This window comes from Lonchura striata, chromosome 3 (assembly GCF_050655825.1).
Source record: "Lonchura striata isolate lonStrDom1 chromosome 3, ASM5065582v1, whole genome shotgun sequence".
In the NCBI taxonomy this organism is placed as follows: Eukaryota; Metazoa; Chordata; class Aves; order Passeriformes; family Estrildidae; genus Lonchura; species Lonchura striata.
Window position 1 is genome coordinate 45,045,974 of NC_140705.1, and position 19,840 is coordinate 45,065,813.

The following is a 19,840-nucleotide window of genomic DNA, read 5'->3' on the forward strand; positions in this document are numbered from 1 at the left end:
ATGGTACAGATAAACACCTTGACTGCTGGTGCCAAGCCAAAACGATAAGTCTGGTATTTCAGAAAGTTCCTGACTCCAAACAGTCGTGATAATCAGAAGGATAAGAAAAAGACACAACAAACATGTCTAGCTGCTGTCAACTTCTCATTTCTCAGACCATGAGATACTGGTGAATCTCCAGGCAGTGACAAATTTGGGTTGTGTGGCACACAGTCTGAAGTGGTACATCCTGGGGATAGCCCAGGTCTGGTATGGCTGGTGCTGGGCCACTGTATCCTTGGTACAAGTGTTCCATGACCTAAATGCTTTGGTACCACGGTACAACAGCCTATAACGTAGGCTACCTTGTTATACAAGGAAGTCAGGTTTGATAAGCAGAACTGTGACCAACATGGCTTCATGAGAGAAAAGTCCTGCTCGTAAAACCTGACTTCCTTGTATGACAAGGTAATAATCCACCTAGTTGACCAAGGGACACCAGTTGATTTGCATTTCATTAAAATTTTCAATACTTTATTTCACAGTATCCTTTTGGACAAAATGTCAGGCACACAGCTGGATAAACACATCATGCCATGGATGAGCAACTGGCTCACCACTCAGGCACAAAGGGTTATAGGGAACGGGGCGACATTGGACTGGTGACCTGTCACTGATGAGGTTCCCCAAAGCTCCATCCACAGCCCTGTGCTCTTTAACATCTTCATAAATGACTTGGATGCAGGACTGGAAGGGATACTAAGCGAGGTCACAGATTATACAAAACTGGGAGGAGCTGTTGATTCCCTTGAGGGCAGGGAAGCCCAGTAGAGAGACTTTGACAAATCAGAGGACTGGGAAATCACCAACCATATGAATTTCAGTGAGGGAAAGTGCCAGATTCTGCACCTGGGATGGATACATGGACAGACTGGGCAATGAGATGCTGGAAAGCAGAGCTGTGGAAAGGGGCCTAGAGGTGCTAGTCAGTGGCAAGTGGAATGTGAGCCAGCAGTGCCCTGGCAGCCAGGAGGGCCAGTGGTGTCCTGGGGGGCACCACGCGCAGCATTGCTAGCTGGGAAAGGGGGATTGTCCTGCTCTGCTCTGCACTGGGGTGGACTCATCTTGAGTCCATTGTGCAGTTTTAGGCACCACAATATAAGAAAAGCATTAAACTATCAGAGTGTCCAAATGAGTTTGGCATACATTAGTATTGAGTGCCAGTCCTCAGAGTACAGTTTATTATTTTAATTGTTACCCAAGGCAAAGGAGAAGGAGTGAGCCAAATCATAACCATTGTTTTTTCTTATGGACAGTATTTTATTTCTCATTACAAAAACTGGACAGCATGAAGAACTATCCTATAAAACACTTCAGCCCACTAGCTTTAAACTGTAGACAGCTACATTTAACAGTTTCTGAGAGATTTTTCAAGCATAGCTCTGAATACAGCCCTTACAAGAGTCCAGTTTGAAGGACACTCAATCTTTAAATGTGATATTAGAGAATGATGTTAATTGAAGATGAGAAGGTCTAACTTCACATAGAAATAGGACAAAATAAATTTCCAGGGGACCACAAGGCACTTTGATCAAATTTTTTTATCAAGAATGGCATGACTACTCTGAAGAGATGCACAATAATAAATAATTCTGTATTTGCAACTAATCACAGAATCGCAGGGTGGATCAGGCTGGGACAGGAAGGAACCACACTGGGTCATCTGGGACAACCTCCCTGCTCAAGCAGGGTCATCCCAGGGCACACAGCACAGGGTCGTGTTCAGATGGCTCTTGAATATTTCCACTGATGAAGACTCCACAACTTCTCTGGGAAATGTGTTCCAATATTTGGTCACTAGCACATGGAAGAAGTTCTTCCTCACTTTCAAGTGATTTGTCAGTGTACAGGAATGCTGTATCTTAAAGTTGGAAGCAGTCCTACCCAGTGCTAGAAGAAGATAACTTGTTTTCCTGGGTTCCTATGGTCAAACTATTTGGCACTGTATGAGGAGAAGAGATTTCTGCACTTGCATAACCCTTCTGGTTCATCATCCACTACTAATAATGATTTAATGTTGCAATATATGAGCAAAACATTCCTAGCATGGGCATCCTTATGTTAGCAAAGCCATCCTAACAATAGAATGAAAATAGCTGTTGTGAATGAAGCAAACTACAGTATCAAAACAGTTTGGTGGCTTAGGAATTGTACATTTATGTAGGGGCTTACCATGTGCCTACCCTGTTCAATGGTCTTCCTTAACAAAGCTGTGCTAGCAAAAAAAAAAAAAAGAGTGACATTTCAAGAAAATTCTGGAGGGCTCTGGAAACTACATAAGGAAACACAGGATGTGAAGAGCTTAGAAAAAATAATTAAGACTGGTATTGTCTAAAATAATAAGTAAAAATGTAAAACACGAAAGGCCAGGTGAAGTTTGCCCAGTGAACAGGTTGGCTTATAAATGACAAAAGTGGTGGGTTGAAAGAAATGTCAGTCTTGCTCCAGAAATCCCCAGCAGTACTGGAAACCCAGCCCAAAGCTATAGCAGAGCTGTAAACAAAGACATTGAAATCGAGAAAGATGGCAATAGTTAAGCTGATTGCAAACTATTAAAGATTATTACATGTAATTGGTATCTCTGGCTGAAAAAAACCCAAAGAGAAATTCTAAAAAACAGCAAATATGAACACTAATTGGCTACCTATATTTTATCAGAGATCTTATGTCATTTATACAATTAGTTATTTTATAGCATGCTATTTTATACACTACCTTTTAGATGGAATGAGACAAAAAGCAGAGCAGTTTCTTTCACACTTAGGAATGGAAACTTTGGCTTAAGGCTGCCAACTTCATGCAGAGCTTTTATTAGAGAAGTTGCTACTCCCTAAAGAAAGAAAATAGTTTTAAAAGACCATTACAGTAATCTTGAGGAATGCCTTATCCTGTTGTAATGCAGATCTAACAATACAGGACGATACCCTAAGTTGGTGAATAGTAGAAAACAAGAAATTAGCATAAAATAGGGAGGGCTGTGACCATGAATAATTTTTTTATTTATTCATGTGTCAAAGTGTAACAAATTACTCTAAAATTTTTCCAAGTAAGCTTGTGTCTATGCTGGTGTTAAAAGTCAAACCAAAATGTACTCTTACAAGATATGATAAACAACTAAGTCAGAAAATCATCATATAGTACTGTAGCTTATTATCCCCCTCTGATGGTCTTGTGTTTTTTTCCATGAAAGCTACAAACATCTGTTATTTTAAAAATTACTCTCAATTGTAACTAAAAAAAAATTCAATTTAATATAATCTCTTTAATAAATATAAGACTCAAATGAATTAAAAATTAAAAAAAAAAACAAGAGTGGGATATGCTATATATATGATATTTATCACAAAATCATGCTTTAAAATAGAAAAGCAAAAACTGGCCTGTTCAAGGTATCCAGGCAAAGGAAGTGTAGTTAATAGCATAGTCTCTTGTTTTGGAGGGAGTTTATGGGGAAGCTTCAGATTCCAGTACTTCTCTGGTAACCTAACCAGATATAAAGTAAGCACTTTTAAGATGTATAAACAAGATTATATAAACATTTTAAGATTAAAATGCAGTTAGTGTATTTACCTCATAAACTTCTGAAGTTTTTCTTCACTTTCAAAAATATATACCTTGTCTTGGTATTTTGCTGCATACTCTATGTTGCCAGGCACCAAAGCTTCGTATCTGAAAAGATGGAGCAAGAATAACTCATTCACAGAAAACGTAAAACTTAATTTGTGTGGAGTAAATTCATGAGCTACTGGCAGCCTTCTGGTAATTTAGCAAGTGTAGCAACTACAAAAATAGCAATTGGATCATCCAAGTTTCTACTACATGATGGACAGTTACAAGGTTAAAAATCTCATAGAGTCTCTGCCTCAAAATCTGCTTATTAAGGCACTTTTATAGTGCTTCCTTAGAGCCTCTCCATTTAAAATGCCAATCATATTTGTTCAGGAGATTAAAAAAGGATAACATAGAATTGGCTATTATGATTCTCCTCTGATGACAAATTTTGCACACTGGAGAAATCTGTGTCACTTTATGGTAGAGCTTTATGGATCTCTACAAAAATCATTATAGCTTTTGCATCTACTAGGGATTTATGAGATTTCTTTTAACCTTTGAAGGCTTATGATAGAGCGAATTCAAACTATATCAGTCCATCTTCATCATGAAAGACAGCAAGTCAGCACCCATTCTTGTAGAACCTGTATCCATGTAAGTTTTAAAAGGTGATTTTATCTTGATTTCCAAAGCCATGGGTACAATGTAAAGAATAGTAATTGCTTTTCCAGTCCAAACCCCAAACAGCATTTCCTCATTAATGCATTAATATAGGACACGTGTTCTGCAGTTCAGATTATGAAAACTCTAGTGACATACCTCTGTTTTCCATCTAGGTAAGTGACTGGACAGTATCCCTGCATTTCAGGCTTTACAGGGAATAAGGCCTTCACTTCTGCTGCAGTCAATTTCTTTGGCAGCATATGTGTGGGTGGGAGTGGGTGAGATGCCAGTGATGATACATAAACCTCAGGTCTACTCAGGAATTTCTGTAGAAAAAGAAATATTTTTATAATGAAAAAAGCACTGAAGGACTGTTAGTCAAGCTCCAGAGGACTGGCTCACACAATTTAGATACCTATTTTTTCTACAATGAAACAGTGTGTTGGCATTGCTGTTGCTCTTGGGTAATTTCTTTTCCAACCTACTCTCAGTTGAAATAGTCACTATTCACCCACCATCCATCACTATGTACTGCTTTCATAAGCCACTTTTTAACCCAGTCTCTCTACAACAGATAAAGAAAGGAGAAGGTTACTGTTTTCAAATGAATGTTTGATCTGTGACAGCTTGTAAGATGAGCTTTAGTTTAATGGTGTCTGTGCTGTATTGTATCTGCCTAGACATTTGATAGCAGAAGTATGCAGAACAAAAGCTTGAATGCTAACAACAGTGGTCTAATTCAAGTTGCATATTACCTACTTCTGTATGGAATCAAAGAATGTAAGCAACAATGTTCCCTCTTCCCATAATCCCCTCCTTTTTGACCTGCTTTTTGACACTCACTTCCAGTTCTTCCTGTGAAGCCATTCTGTAATAGTGCCCCTGAAATTCTGCAGCAAACTCCAGTGAAGGGGTTACAGAGCAGTCAACCAGTTCACCTTTCTCTGCAAGGCTGACAGGACAGTACTGTCCACACTCCCCCAGCTGACTCTGCAGTTCCTTGGGAGTGATACATAAACCAGCAATGCTGGCTGCTTTTCCTGTTAATGAAAGCAATTAATGATAATGTTTAATTTATGAAAGACATAGAAACATCCAACAATTCTACTCAGGAATGCCATAGTCTAGGAGGTAATTAATAATTAGAAAAGTACATAAAATAATGAGAACTAAAACAGCAATTTGATAATGAAATTAAGTTGTAACTCATTTTACCAATTAATTTTAATAACGTTTTTGTAGCATTTAAGAAATATAATAATTATTAATGGTGTGGGATACTCTGTATGTTCGTCTTATTAGTCTGTTCTTCTTATTTATGATTTATTGTTTCACTCCTTTGTGTTACTAAGGGACATTTCAGCTATTATTTTATTTCTTTGCATTGGTGAAAAAGAGTACAAGGTGTGATGAAAGTCTCCCCTTTATTCATCTATAGCTTGCAAATGCTACAGTCTATCTGGAGGAAATGCATTCAAAATCTTGACTAAAATGTAATCTCAAAACCAAATTACTTAAAAAATGTGCTTTTTCAAACTTGATGTGTAAAATTTAAGTGTATTTTAATATTTTTGATTATGACTCCAATTTTTAAGATGGGTGGAGCCACAGAGCTGTAAAAGTTAAACCCAAAAGGTGGATATAAGATAAGGAAGTATATTTGCCCTTCAAAGGAGTTCTAGTTAAATAGTAGACATGTTTAAAAGGCATATTTAATCCTGACCAGTGCCAACAGACAAAAACTCACGTAGGAACTGTGCCTTTTTAGGATAAAATTATCTTCTTCCCAAAGCACAGAAATTAACTCAGATGGCATATTTAAGCTTATTTCTAGGTTTTAAATTAAGATCTTCCCTATCTCTCCCTCTTCCCTCATTAATGCTAAAGTGAAGCTGCAAGTTAGAGTTCCCCTTGTACTTTTGGGGTACTTTTTGTGATTTACAACCCAGTGTTGCCAGATCTACCATGGACCAAGGACTCTGACTTCCTTTAGCAGATTTCTGTTACCCTCGTCTTTGGAGGATGGCCTCATACTGCCTTGTAGTTGGCTTTGTCATCACTATTTTCAAAAGATCTCTTCAAGATCTCTGTAGATGAGATTGAAGAATTTAAGGGTATGTATATGCCCAAAAATTAGCCTCATCCAAATAAAGATGAAGTTGTCATGTACATAGTATATTGCAGCTTTTTAAAGAAACAAATATTCTGGGAAACTTTGTTTTTCTTTTACCTTCTCTTCTTCTTTCCAGGTATATCTGGATTTGTTTAACAACCACCTGAACTTTCTGCAGAATGGTATTCCAGACCCTCCATTTGCTATGATTGGCATCAATCACACACCAGTTCTGACGTTCCTTCATATAGTAAGTTCTAATATCATCAATGTGCTGTTTATAGCAGGAATTTTTAATAGCTAGAATCTGTGGATTGTCATGTTCAGGATAGGGAAGTCTAAAGACAGTGAAAAATAACAGTGATTTAAATCTGAGGATTAGATAATTTCATTGAATTTCAGGTGTAAATTCTAGAGTTCACTATAAGTTCTTTTTACAAAATTTTGCTTATTTGACACTGTAGAACATATTTGAGAAGTACAAATTTCATATGAAGAATACTACAAGCTAATGTGAAAAGCAGTGTACTTAAGATCAGACAGTCCTTCGAAAACGAAGAACAAAACTTTTTCTATTTATGTCCCAAATACAACTCAATAATTATTGTTCAAAGGATTTGGAATGTATCAACACACATTACCTGACACTCACTACAAATACACAATTAAATGATACTCTGATATTGTACACTTGATTTGTCCTTAAGCCTATGAAATATAATTAGTTCAGTATTTAAAATGAAGTTTAAAGTAAATACTTTCAAAAACACATAAATGATTTAATTTTTTTTGCAATGCACATTGTCTTTAGTCTTTTAGTAAACAATTTAACATTGTACTGATTACTTGATAAAAAGAAAGAGACAAAAAGAAAAGGACAAAATGAAAGAGGCATGCAATAATGGTCCAAGATATCTGGAACTTCTTAGAAACACTTCTTCTAATGAGAAACAGGTTCTTACACAATTTAATTTTAAGGTGAATGTTCTGTTCTTTTTCATACTCTGTCTGCTTATAAACTACTTACTGTTCTTCTTCAAAAACAACCAATGACTCTTTAAACAGAGTATTTATCTTAGAAGAACAAAGGGAATGAACTGAACTGAAAGGCTTAGAACTCCTGAATTCTATACAGAATTCTATACACTACTAAATATGCATTATTTCTATATTTTTAAAACAACTCTAATTAAGTTTTTAAAAGAGAGATTATTAGATGAAGTATCAAAATCTTTTATGACAATAATTAAAGAAAAATAAATTTTGGCAGCAGAGAGAAGTGATAATATTTCTGATGTACAGTTTCATTAGACCAGTTAAACTAAGCAGTGGGTGCACAGCATTGCACATTTGTAATCTCAGTCATGCAATTGAGGGATCTGGCCAGAGCATACCCAAAACACCTTACATCCCTATTTCTGGTCTATGGAAATCAAAGCATTAGAAAGGAGAGGGACTGGTTCCCATGTTTTTCATATGTGGAGTTCAGAGACAGCTGAGTTATACTCCAGGTTAGATACAACCTCTGGGTATAGCACTGAGGCACATAAATAGAGACATTACAATATCATCTAGAAAATAAAAACAATTCTATCAGGGAGTATCTCTACCGGTTTGTTCTTTCCTTATCCAGTAGTGCTCTTCTGAACACTTCCTTTGTATCCATATCTAATTCAAAGATTTTCACCGGAATGATCCTAGTTGATTCCAAGAGATTTACGTGTGTTCTTGTTAGAGGATATCCATCAATTACAACTCTGCACACAAACAGAAACAGAAAAATAGTTTTGAAGTGCTCACTAAGAAGTCAGTTTCCAATCAACCAGTAAGTCTATGTGTGTTTCTAGTACATTTTCCATGGAGACAAAGGTCTACACCCATGCCATGTAGTTATCACTGCTCTCACTTGACAGGCACATTCTTCACTCCTAAGAATTTATGACCAAATTTAAAAAATCAAGTAGGCAGAACAAGAAATAGTAATGAGAAAAGGAAATACACAAAGGGCAAAAGGTAAGTGGATGGCTGGGACTTCTAAAAATGGTGCACTTTAATATTCTGACACATCAATAATTCAGAAATATAATTTTAACTATGAGAAGTCTCCATGTGGATTGGGAGGAGCAGATTTTAAAGTGGTAAGTAAAATGCTGAAAGAATTCTGATATCAAGCACAAATAGTTTTCAGAGATTATTGCAGAATTGCATTTCTCTGTAACAATTCTCCTTTTTGGGGAGAGAAGTTGAATTTAATGAAATACTGATGATAAAGCTTTTTAAAACTGCCCAGTTTCAAAGGTGTTTCAGTGGGGGAGAAAGAGCCTAGCATTACATATGAATAAGGTGGAAACACTCACTGGTTTCAGTTCCTCCTTAATAACTTCAGTTGTTAAGAAGACCAGAAAAAAAACCCAAAAAACTTGAGTACTGAAACAGCCTGCATGATCAATGAGAATCAGGTGTGTCCAAGTTGGTTCTGGAGTTGGTATAAGAAAGACCAAATGGTAATTCTCAAAGGATAGTAGAAGATACTGGCTTTTTGACTGAAAAAAGTAACTGACATAAAGTATATTACTTTGATGTACTGGAATATAGTTACTTGAAAATTGCAGAAAATTATGCTTCAGTCTCATTTCCTAGAGCAATTGTAAAAAAAATCTCCTTTTGTACAGATTATTTTTGCAATGCAGAAACCACTAATGTGTTTTAGTGAAATTGTTCTACAGCAGTAATGTGGGAATCCATGGCTATGAAGAGATTGACATGTCTTGGAGATCCCCCAAAACCTCAAGAAAAGTCTTACCCAGTGGGATTATCCGTGTGATTTAGCAGAGCCACATCTAGAGCCTGGATGGCCAATTCATCAGGCACGGTGAGTCCTTGGAGAAGGTGTGACTGTACCTTAAGTGCCAACTCGCTCTCTGGCTGGCTGTTTATCACAAACCGGATGGCATTTCCTAGGGACAGGCGCACGAACCCATAAACACTCGCAAGTCTCTGGGCAACTGCAAAATATTTTTATTTCAAGTCACAACTTTTAAGGTAAGCAACATCACAATCTCGTATATGCACAGGGCATGCAAACCCTATTCAATTTGGAACAAACCTCAGCAGATATAGCCAATATTATTAGAGTGTTAGAAAATATGCCTTCATTGCTGTTCCTCTTACAGAACAGCCCATCAGTTATATCATTTATCCAGGAAATGGGAAATATGCTAAAATTTCATCCTAAATATGAGATCATTTGAACCTATCTCTTTTCTTCCTAACATCCTCTTCTCAATAACTATTGTTTAAAATGAATTTCCTCCTCCTCCAGTAAGAGGCAGAAATATGTGGATTGACAGTCATGGAGGAGGAAAGGGAGGGGAGAGGGATGGAAATCTTGGGTGCTTTTTAATCTAGAAATTTTGAAATAGACTGGGGAGTGGGGAATTTGGAGTCCTCATCCTTGATCCTAGGACTATTTCTCCATTTTACATTAGTTTATATTGACTCAAAAAAGTAAAAAACAATTACAAAACAATAATTAATAATACAAGGGGTATAAATAGTGTATGTCCACTTTTTCTAAATGGAAGTCCAGGTCACTAACCTCTTAAGGATCTAGGATAAAATTAGATGGAAAATGCGTAACTATCAGACTGTCAAATGAGACACCAGAGAATGTAACCAAAAGAATCTGTGCCCAGCAAGAAAAGCAGGAAGACCAATAATATTAATGATTTATGATTTTTTAATAACAGTAAGGACGGATACAGCTTCAGTTATTATTATTCAGTTAATAATGAATTTTTAAATAGATAACTGCTCATACCTGTAGTCTTTCCAGATTTTGGAAGTCCCACAATTGCAATCTTTACTGGCACAGATTGGTTAGGTTTTGGCTGACAAATATATTTGATGGGATTTGTCATAAACATTTCTTTATTTTCTTTACTTGAAAAGAAATAAATATATTGTCGATGGATTACTGGAAAGACTGCGCCTTCCTGCCTTTGCTGTGGCTTGATCACATCTCCTTGGCTTAACTGTGTAACATACAAAATCAGAATCAGTTAATTAGGTTTGACAAAGCCTTTTCTTCCTCCATCCCAGAGAAGTGGCTTTTTTAGGCAGATAGAGGAGTACCAACCATATGAGACAAACCATGAAAGCATTCTAAAATTCACACATATGGACATAGTATTTTGCTCAAATCTGACAAATTTCTATACCTACACTTCTTGTTCAAAAAGATGAAAGAAACATTGAAGACAGAAAGAATACTTGCTATTTCCAGTAGGTGGTACCGTAACACTTTATGTCTGTCAAGACAGTGTTGTCAGAGAAGATTAATGTAATAGTTTTTTTTAATTTTCAAAGAACAAAGAAAATAATTTTATTTCTCAGTGAATTAAACTCACCTGCCTGCCTGCCTGCCAATAGAAAATGCACTGAGAATATTGTATTCACCAGAAGTCATATATAAATTAAGAAAACATAAAAAGATATCAATACTTACATTATGGTCAAGTGAAAAATACATGCACTGATGATAAAATCTCTTCAAACACATCAGACAGCCCACTAAAAAGTCTTCAGTGTTAATGGATGATTGATATGTAAGAGATATTTTTGTAACTGGTAGAAATAGTCACTGAAGTAATACCAGATTAATTCCTTGCCCTACTATTCTCTAGGGAAAAACTTACTCATGTTCCTGTTGCAGCCCTTCTTAGAAGAACTGTCTTAAAGGGTCAATAAAAGATGCTTTAAAACAAAATGTAGAAAATCAGTATGTAGAAAAAATTGCCCAGACCAGACAGCATTCACCTTACTATTCTAAAGGGACTCAAAAGTCTAATTCTGAGAATGTGTAACAGTGATCTTCCTTCAACAAAAGAAGGAAGGTGGAAAAAATTACCATTTAAAAAAAGTTTTTTCTCCAGCATAGAACCTGGCAAAAATAGTCCCGTAAATACGACTCTGTATTGAGCAACGGAAATACACTAAGGAAAAAACCCAGAAGTTACATGCATACATATAAAATAATGGGGAAGAGCCAACTCAGCTTCTTGTCAAGGAAAATCACACTTCACAAATCTATTACTATGTTTTGAAGGAGTCAGTAAGGTCGGTCTGGTTACTACAGCTAGAGCTGGGGCTGTTCTACTGTGTAGCATGGTCCTGCCAGACTCTTCTCATACCCTTAGGGTTCCTATTCCTAGATCAAGTAATTTCAGGGTGCGTGCTCTCAATTTATGGCATTTCACGAGTCTGCTCTACTGCATATCTGCTTCCATTCCCCACTCAGCTCATAATGTTTATTCTCTGCTTATCTAATCAGTTGCATAACTACTTCCCCTCCCCCCCACCCCAAATTTACTCTCAAAGTAACTGGAATATACTCAATCTGCCTTTCTACTCCAAAACTTTCAGTCTGGAATTAATTTTGTAATTTCTATTATTATCCTAAAATGCCCTCAAAATGATCCTATTTCTCTTTTATTTTTATCAGCTTGCAAATATTCACTGTCAGCACACCACTCTTATTTTATCCAATAATTTCCTATGACTTCCTTCTAACTGAATTGTACTTTCTGGTTGGTAAAAAACACTGTATAGAACAAAGGAATGAAGTGGAAAAACAGAATACAAAAATGTAGTGAAATCTGACAGAATGAAGTGCAAGGACTAGGGTGTAGAGACTAATTGCAATTAAATACATAAACTGTGGTTCAGTAGTGGTAAATTATATAAATGTAGACATATCTACTCCTATTAGTATGTACCTAGATTATTAGATGCCAATTGATGCAGCCATGAAAAAGAATGAAGATTCTGATCCTAAGGTTAAAGAGAGACAAATGTGATCTGGAACAGGTGAAGACCCAACATGATGCTATATAAAAGGGAATAAAATGGTTTGATTAATTGGCATAGTAAAATGAAGGCCGAAGTATGTTTCCTTCAGGGCTTTTGTCCTTTATGTAAGTTGTTCACTGGACTTTTTTTTTAACTAATCTACCTTTTTTAATTTTTATTTACTCACAATCAGCTTTTACTTCTAGCATTAAACCAAAATAATTATTTGAGAACATTTAATTTCTGACCTTGGGGATAGTGATGAGTACTTTCTGACCTCAACTTTCCAGATCTCTAGTAAAATACCATGGAAATAGATTTGTTGCTCTTCAAAGATTTTAAATTTTGACAAGAAAGAATTAGTGCTAATGAATTATGTCTAATTAAGTACATTTTTTGCCACTACTAGGTTTAGTGGGCAGTTGTGAGTGTGGCTTCTTATAAATTCATACTCAAAATCCTTTCACTCTGCTCTCACTACTATTGGAAGGTTTTAAGACCTTCTTTGTTGTCCTGTGTTTTGTGTATCATTAAGAGTTAGGCATTTCTTTCTGACTCAATGCCACCATTAATCATGTCACCAGTGATAGTGTAACAAATTTTACTTAATGCTTCTCAGCCTTAAATCAGCTGCAACACTAAAAAGATCAACACCTTTTATTATTAATGCCTGCTGTATTTTGTGTATATTCAGAAGTGTAATTTTGATTCAGTAATGTAGTTTTCATTAAATATTTCTGGTGTTAGTTGCTACTGTCTGATAACATCTTGTTAATGTGAAATACATTTTTAAAGAGTGTCAACTCTTGAAAACATTCTTCAGCCATTTAAAAACATTACCTTGATTGGATCCCACTGACCAAAAGAACTTAGAAATTTATACGAGAAAACTAGCATCTTCTGTGCAAGTGGCAAACTTATTGGGTAACATTTCTCAAAAATGCTCCTGCGGTTTTCCACTAGGGATTTCAGCTTGCTGTATATTTGATAGCACACAATGCGAGGCTTCCGTCCTCCATTGATCTCCACTGATGGTATCAGTAACTTTTCAAGTTCTTCCTGGTTATGAAAACATAATGAAATACTAGAATCACAAATGCAATCAGATTTCAAATAAAGATTGATGGCAAGATTTTCTGTGAACTATCAAGGATTTCCTAAGCGTGTTCTCAGTCAACATAAATCAGCAAATTTGGTGGGAATTAGTCTTCCTGTCTACTGAAGTTTAAACTTCTATATTAGGTGTCACACTGCTACAATATTGTATTATTATCTGGTTTTGTAGACCTTCTATCTGGTCAGTGGATAGAGATTCTTTTAATTCATGATTAGTTTATTTCTGAAGTGAAATACTTCATAGGTAATTAAAAAATGTTACTGATCTACCTACTGCCTTTGATGTGGCATTAGCACTGCAGATATCTGGTGTTAGATGAGGTTAGCTCGCCATAGGCAATTGCACTGATTTCAAGAAAATTATGTCAGTAGGTGTGGGAATGGTGCCAAACACCTGGCATCTTAACTGAGATTAGATTTGGATTTTTTCTTTACATTTGGTTTCATCACCAACAACTGGGATCTGTATTAAAAAATAGATCTGTCTAGTAAGAATTTTGCCTCAAAAATTATTTTGAAATACTGTTCATACATTCAAAACTCTTTAGGTTGGTTACCTGTGTCAAGTGACCTATCAAAAATGAAATTACACCATGATTGGATATGTCTACCCAAAAGCTTTCTTTTTTTTTTCTCTGTACTATATTAGTTATATAAATTATATACTCTATAAAATTTATATCTTCTCAGTACAGTCTTCATCAGGTTCACATACTTAGATCATGAGTATAGCAGCACAGTTATTTAGGCACTATAAAATAAATATGGAAATTCTTATAATTTAATAAAATAAGCAGTGGTATCAGTACCTGCATACTTTGTAATCTTTCTATTTCTAATTCAAACTTTTCTGAAATTTCATTTTGCATGCGCTCAACAGCATCTTCTTCATTTTCTTCTTCTTCTGGTTCTTCCTCTTCTTCTTCGTCTTCTAAAAACTCTTCTGCAAGTATAGCTTCAATATCTTCATTCTCCTCCTCCTCAGTAGCTTCATCATCATCTTTATCTGCTAAAGCCTACAAGGAGAAAATATTTTGTTGTTTCATGTCTATGATACAGATATTTTGAAGGAACTTAAGGTATTCTTTTTTTAAATTAAAAAAGCCATTAATTCAACAAAACCTCATTTTGGGATATCCTTTATCATGTGCAAAAAAATCTAGCAAATTCTAGAATCTTATTTCAGAAGAAAATACAGCAGTATTGCATAGTGCATACAGTGAAGCATCATACAAGTTCCAAGAGTACTTTAAAAACCTGAAGAGCTACACTGCAGTTTTGATGAGTGTTTTTTCATACATGGTATTGTAGTTTGACAGGACTTTGTTATAAACAAGCATGTTTGATGAAAGTGTAGCTGACAGAATATCATGAGCAGTCAAGCAGTACATGAATGCATTTATAAATATATTATGTAATTGACTTTGGGCAGAAATCCTCGTACAGTCCTATTCTGGATTAACCATGAATTTGACAGTGTACTTAAAGGCACATACCTAAATTCAATTAGTGGGGCTACTCTTATGCTTACATATGATATAGTTTAAACACATTCAAAAGTATTTTTCTGCATTGAAGCATATATGGAGAATTCTTTTAAAATAGTTTTTAGTCTTAATGAATCCGTAGTTTCTAAAGCAATTCAAACATAATATAAAATTATTTTTGAAAGTTGAAGTTTCTTGCAGTCTATCATAATTTTACTTTTCTACATTGTCTTGAAGTCTATGACTAAAAGCTCTAGAAAATTCTAGAATGGATTCTGGTATGAATGCAAATTAGGTTTTCTTACCTCCTGCTTATTTTTCTGTCGTTCTGCTAAAAGTTCTTCCCTTCTTCTGGCAATCTTCTCATTCTGTTAGTGAAAAAAAAAGATGTAAGAAGACTGATGATACTTCCTGATGAAAACTCCCCTCTGAAAATTGGTAATGTAACCTACCTAACTTTCTACCTTGAATTCTGTTCCAGTTGGTTCTAATGTTAATGAACACTACCTAGAGTTTGAAATATTGCAGATCACATAGAACTCTCTGCTAGGCAAACATGCAAGCATATTTTAGAAAAAATAATTTGGCAATTTCTGAGATTGATATTAGAAGAAAAAAAAAGACTGTGATTATTATCACACTGAAAATATAGTAATAGGTTGATTGGTAAACTACAGGGTTTCTAAATTTATAGGTGGTTTCTATAGGTGGTTTTCACCCATTTGGCAAAGGGGTCACTGATTATGATAGTAAGTATGTTGTGTTCCCTTTGACAGGTTAGAGATATTAATGGTATTGAATGAGTCTTGTCCCAGATTCCGTTGTTCTAACTTCCTGTGCGACAGCTGCTCTGTAGTAATTATGTGCAGGCCTTTTCTGATATTACATGTGTAGTACTTTCTCACTTTTATAGAAAGTGAGGAACCTTGGAAATATTACATGTGCCAATTGTAAGTGTCTGCATAGAGGCTTCAGGTTACCTCAACCATTTGTAACCTCTTCAACAGTAGGCACAGCTTCATTTGAATGGGACAGAGAGCAGCTGCAACAGCACTGAGAATGTGGCTTAGAGTTACTGCATTCCTGTGCAGAGTATCAGAATTGGGAACACAGATACACTCCCTATGGGAGTCAGCCTATGGGAGATGCTGATAATTCAACAGCACATGCTCAGGGAATCTGGGATGCAGCAATACTACAGTGTACAAACTGTCTGATTTTTTTATTGCCATATTCACTCCCTCCATCCACTTGCCTTTTTTTCCTGGACTCTCCATGACTGCCATTTATGTGACAGCACAGCTACTTTTTTTGGGCTGCAAGATGCCCAAACTCCTGCATGCATTAATTGCATAGAAGAGGAAAGGAGCCCTAAATTATTTTTGGTTCCTATGGTAAGCCTAGGAATGCTGTGAATGTGTAAAACTGATTCTCCTCGCTCCAATACCTGTTACTCTGTGTGCTCTTCACAGCTTTGGGAGTTTCAGAATCTGCGTTCAGACCTCTTGTAGAAACAAAAAAAAAATTACATAGGGCTGAAAACTTACCCTTTTTTCTGCTTTTAGTTCCTTTAGCTTCATTTTATATTCCTTTTTTTTAAGCTGTTTGTCTTTCCATTTGTTCAGACGTGGAGGAAAAAGACGGTTAAGAATGTCACTTTCTTCTACTTGAATATAAACTGCAACATCAGGACAGAGTCCTCGTTCTGAAAGATAGCTGGTTTCATCTGAAGTACGAGGGAAGCCATCCAGTATAAAGCCTGTGGACCTAATTGGAAAGTAACATATTTATTATTACACAGTGTAGTTTAAAGTGCAATACAACGAACATGTAATTATTTTGAAAAGAAACCCCACAAACCCTCCCATATTAAATGCATATATTAGGAGCAGAATTCAAAAAATACTTTCAGCTAGTACATTTTGACAATGTAAAACTGATATTTTGCTGTGTATTTTGATTAGTGTACTTACAAATTAATTTCTTCTGAGGTTTTAATGTGCAACACTGAATATTTTAAAATAACTTAAAAACACAAACCTAATTGGGTCCTCAGACTTGCTTGTGTCACTCTAAAAACAATACTTTTTAGGCATTGGTCTCAAAAAATAGAAGGTTCCCCATATTACTTTTATGGGAAACCATAAAACCATTACTTTTTACCATTACTTTTACCATTACTTTTACCATTACTTTTATGGTAAAAACTTTCCAAGAAACCTTGTGCCTGAAAATTTATGCTTCTTCTGTAGTAAAGGATTAGAAATTTGCCACTCAGCATGATTTATATTTCTCTTCCTGCATATGTTAACAACAAGTCATATACCTTTATACCTGTAAAGCTCTATGGCTTATTGGAGCTCTTACAATTTTGAATTTAGACAAGTAGTTAGGTAAGGATCAATGTTGTGGTGATAAGAAGCTAAAATTTATACCTATTACTTTAGACTTTAATAGGATACATTGTAAAATTGCAGAAAACCAAAGAAGCTAGAAGAAGTGGAAGTAAAGAACAAGTAGGAGGAAAGAACAAGTAGCCCTGAATGCTGTGGGGAAGAAGAGTACAACATAGTATAGCTTATTAGTGTAATATATTGTGATGTGATATAATACAATACAATAGGATTTAATACAATACAATATTACAACATTATGCATAATGCTGGGTAATTTTTTGACTTGGTGCATTCTTTGTTGCCTAGGATTGATCTCCCTTTTTTTACACTGTGTAGAGAACTATTATCCCCTATCTGTAGTCAGGACAAAAAATTATACAAAAATATAAAAGGTTTGTTTTCATATCTATCCTGTAAGACCCAGCTCTTTAGGAGACTTAATCTAATTCAGGTGTGCCAAGTACTTTTGTCAAATCCTGTGTGCAGCACATGAAACATGATATTACTGTCAAAATATCAATTAAAATAATATAACAAAACCAAGACTGACAGGCAGGTCATTACTCATAAAAACTATGAGAGCATTGAAATAATCTCTGTGATAGTTATTTCCAATTGTGGACACAATGGATTATATACTTCCTAAAATTAATTAAAGAAAGAGAGAATCTAATTTCAGTTACCGGAATGGCTCTTTCTTCCACCAGTCAGGAACAATCTTATCAAGGACTTCTGGAGGCAGTTCTGTATTGTCCATTAGATTTGCTTTGATTGCCTCTTCCTCATCAGTTAATTCCACTTCCTTTATGTAAAGAAAATTCACCAAAAATGAAAAAAAAAAAAAACCCAAAACAAAAACCCATACAAAATCAACCAACCAAAAAACAAAACCAGAAAGAAGTATCTGCTTGGCACGTTTATTGTTTTTGGTAAAGTATGGTAGTGTCTTCATTTGACTTAAACTAGCAGAAACAGACTCATTTGCCATATTGCATCATACTACATTACACATTTTAGGCAAGTCCCTAAAATTAGGGCAAATGCTGCTGTATGATTTTTAATGAAACCTAAAATCAAACACAACTGTTAAGTATTTAATTATACATATGCTCAATTCAGAGGAATAAAAACTGAAATGAGCACAGTTTCTCCTAATTGCCTGCACACAGTTTTCCACTTGGCTATACATGTTCCCATGCTGGAAGACTACTTGCACTACATCAGAATGTTTTTTTACTTTTTGAAAGCAACTATTATATTTGGATGGATTTAAAAAAAATATGCCGAAGAAGGACATGTAAGGTTATTTGATATAGGCAGAACAGATACGAGACAGATAGCATTGTTCTATACAACAGTAGTAGTATTAATGACTGGTCAAATGCAGAGTATTCAAATGCCAGAGCAAAATACTGAATTATTGTGGAAATCTGTTAGGGCTTTTTCCCAGAATACGTAACTCTGTGAGATTGATATGGTTGAGGATGCATTTCTCATAGAATTGCTTCCTGACACAGAGTGTAGTAAAAAATATTGAAAATATGATATATATTGGTGGTTCTGGATTAGTTTACACAATTCATATATCAAGAATCAAAATGTGTCTGATATCAAAAGGCCATAGCTGAATAAGAATTCCTATGCCTGACATGTACTCTGATAATGTAGCCAAAAGAACTTGAGAATATTCTGGAAGTCACAGCTCTAATGTAGTGTGTATGAGTAATATTTTTGCTAGTGCCTGACACAGTATATATATATTAAAAGATGTTTATATGATAGAAGATGCCTAAGTAGACAAAGTGGTAGCCAGATTTGCAACACAGAGTCATCTTGAAAGAAATGTGTGAAGTGGCGAAAACAGTAAAGCATATAAAAATGTATTACTGACATTACCACTGCTAAAGAGAGGTAGGAATAGTGTTTGCATCCGATAAAAGAGAAGAAGCATGAGATGTATATTCCAGAAAAAAGAGAACACCCCACAGAGCAGCAATTTGAAGAACAAAGTTTTCCCCTAGACCTTTCAATTATGTGACACTAAAACAACCAGGATGATATCTTTTTGCTGAACTTTCCAGACTGCATGGTATATTTTTGTTTGCCTATAGTGGTTTTGTTTTGAACATTATAGCTGACCTTAAGCTTTGACAGATGAACTTCTACTGTCTTGTGCCAAAGTGAATGAGAATGATACAATGGAATTTAATGAAATTTTGTAGAATTGGAGGGTCAGCGAAAAATAGGATAGTCAGACAATCCAGTGGTATTCATATTCAGATAAATGCCTGGGAACACTACAACCTTGGAAATTATCCTCTAGAGTTTGTGCAGGGCACAATGAATGGGTTTCTAAACTGAACTAAAATTGTATGAGCTGTGCTTAGATCACACCATCAGATTAAGCACTTTAAAAGGAGTATGAAAAAAAATACTAAGTCAAAGATTGTTTCCCAGCAGATATGAAGATGACAAGGAAAAAATAATAACAGAAATACGTTGGTGTAAGACATGTATTTATGCCAAAGAAATAAAATTGAGTGAGAGCCAGCCATAACCATCAGTGCCAGGAACACTTGCCATATTTTTGGCTGGGATTACCAAATTGTAAACTGACTTTTAAA

General features: G+C 35.4%; 1 protein-coding gene across 12 annotated transcripts in view; it reads right to left on the minus strand.

The window, feature by feature from the left end:
* AK9 (adenylate kinase 9) overlaps positions 1-19,840 on the minus strand; it is a 59,181-nt gene that overhangs the window by 432 nt on the left and 38,909 nt on the right. For 10 of the 12 annotated variants that reach the window (XM_085574959.1, XM_085574960.1, XM_031504393.3 and 7 more), the window contains 14 exons: positions 17,900-18,018; positions 16,368-16,587; positions 15,126-15,188; positions 14,143-14,349; positions 13,058-13,276; positions 10,188-10,401; positions 9,171-9,372; positions 7,978-8,124; positions 6,485-6,705; positions 5,098-5,294; positions 4,411-4,580; positions 3,610-3,708; positions 3,420-3,522; positions 2,755-2,869 (listed from right to left, as the gene is read on the minus strand). In XM_085574959.1, coding sequence (XP_085431085.1) covers positions 2,755-2,869; positions 3,420-3,522; positions 3,610-3,708; positions 4,411-4,580; positions 5,098-5,294; positions 6,485-6,705; positions 7,978-8,124; positions 9,171-9,372; positions 10,188-10,401; positions 13,058-13,276; positions 14,143-14,349; positions 15,126-15,188; positions 16,368-16,587; positions 17,900-18,018 — 2,296 coding nt within the window. Of the gene's footprint in view, positions 1-1,561; positions 2,533-2,754; positions 2,870-3,419; positions 3,523-3,609; positions 3,709-4,410; positions 4,581-5,097; positions 5,295-6,484; positions 6,706-7,977; positions 8,125-9,170; positions 9,373-10,187; positions 10,402-13,057; positions 13,277-14,142; positions 14,350-15,125; positions 15,189-16,367; positions 16,588-17,899; positions 18,019-19,840 lie in introns of those variants that run through there. The other 2 variants (XM_085574962.1, XR_004148051.3) reach the window with 2 other exon arrangements.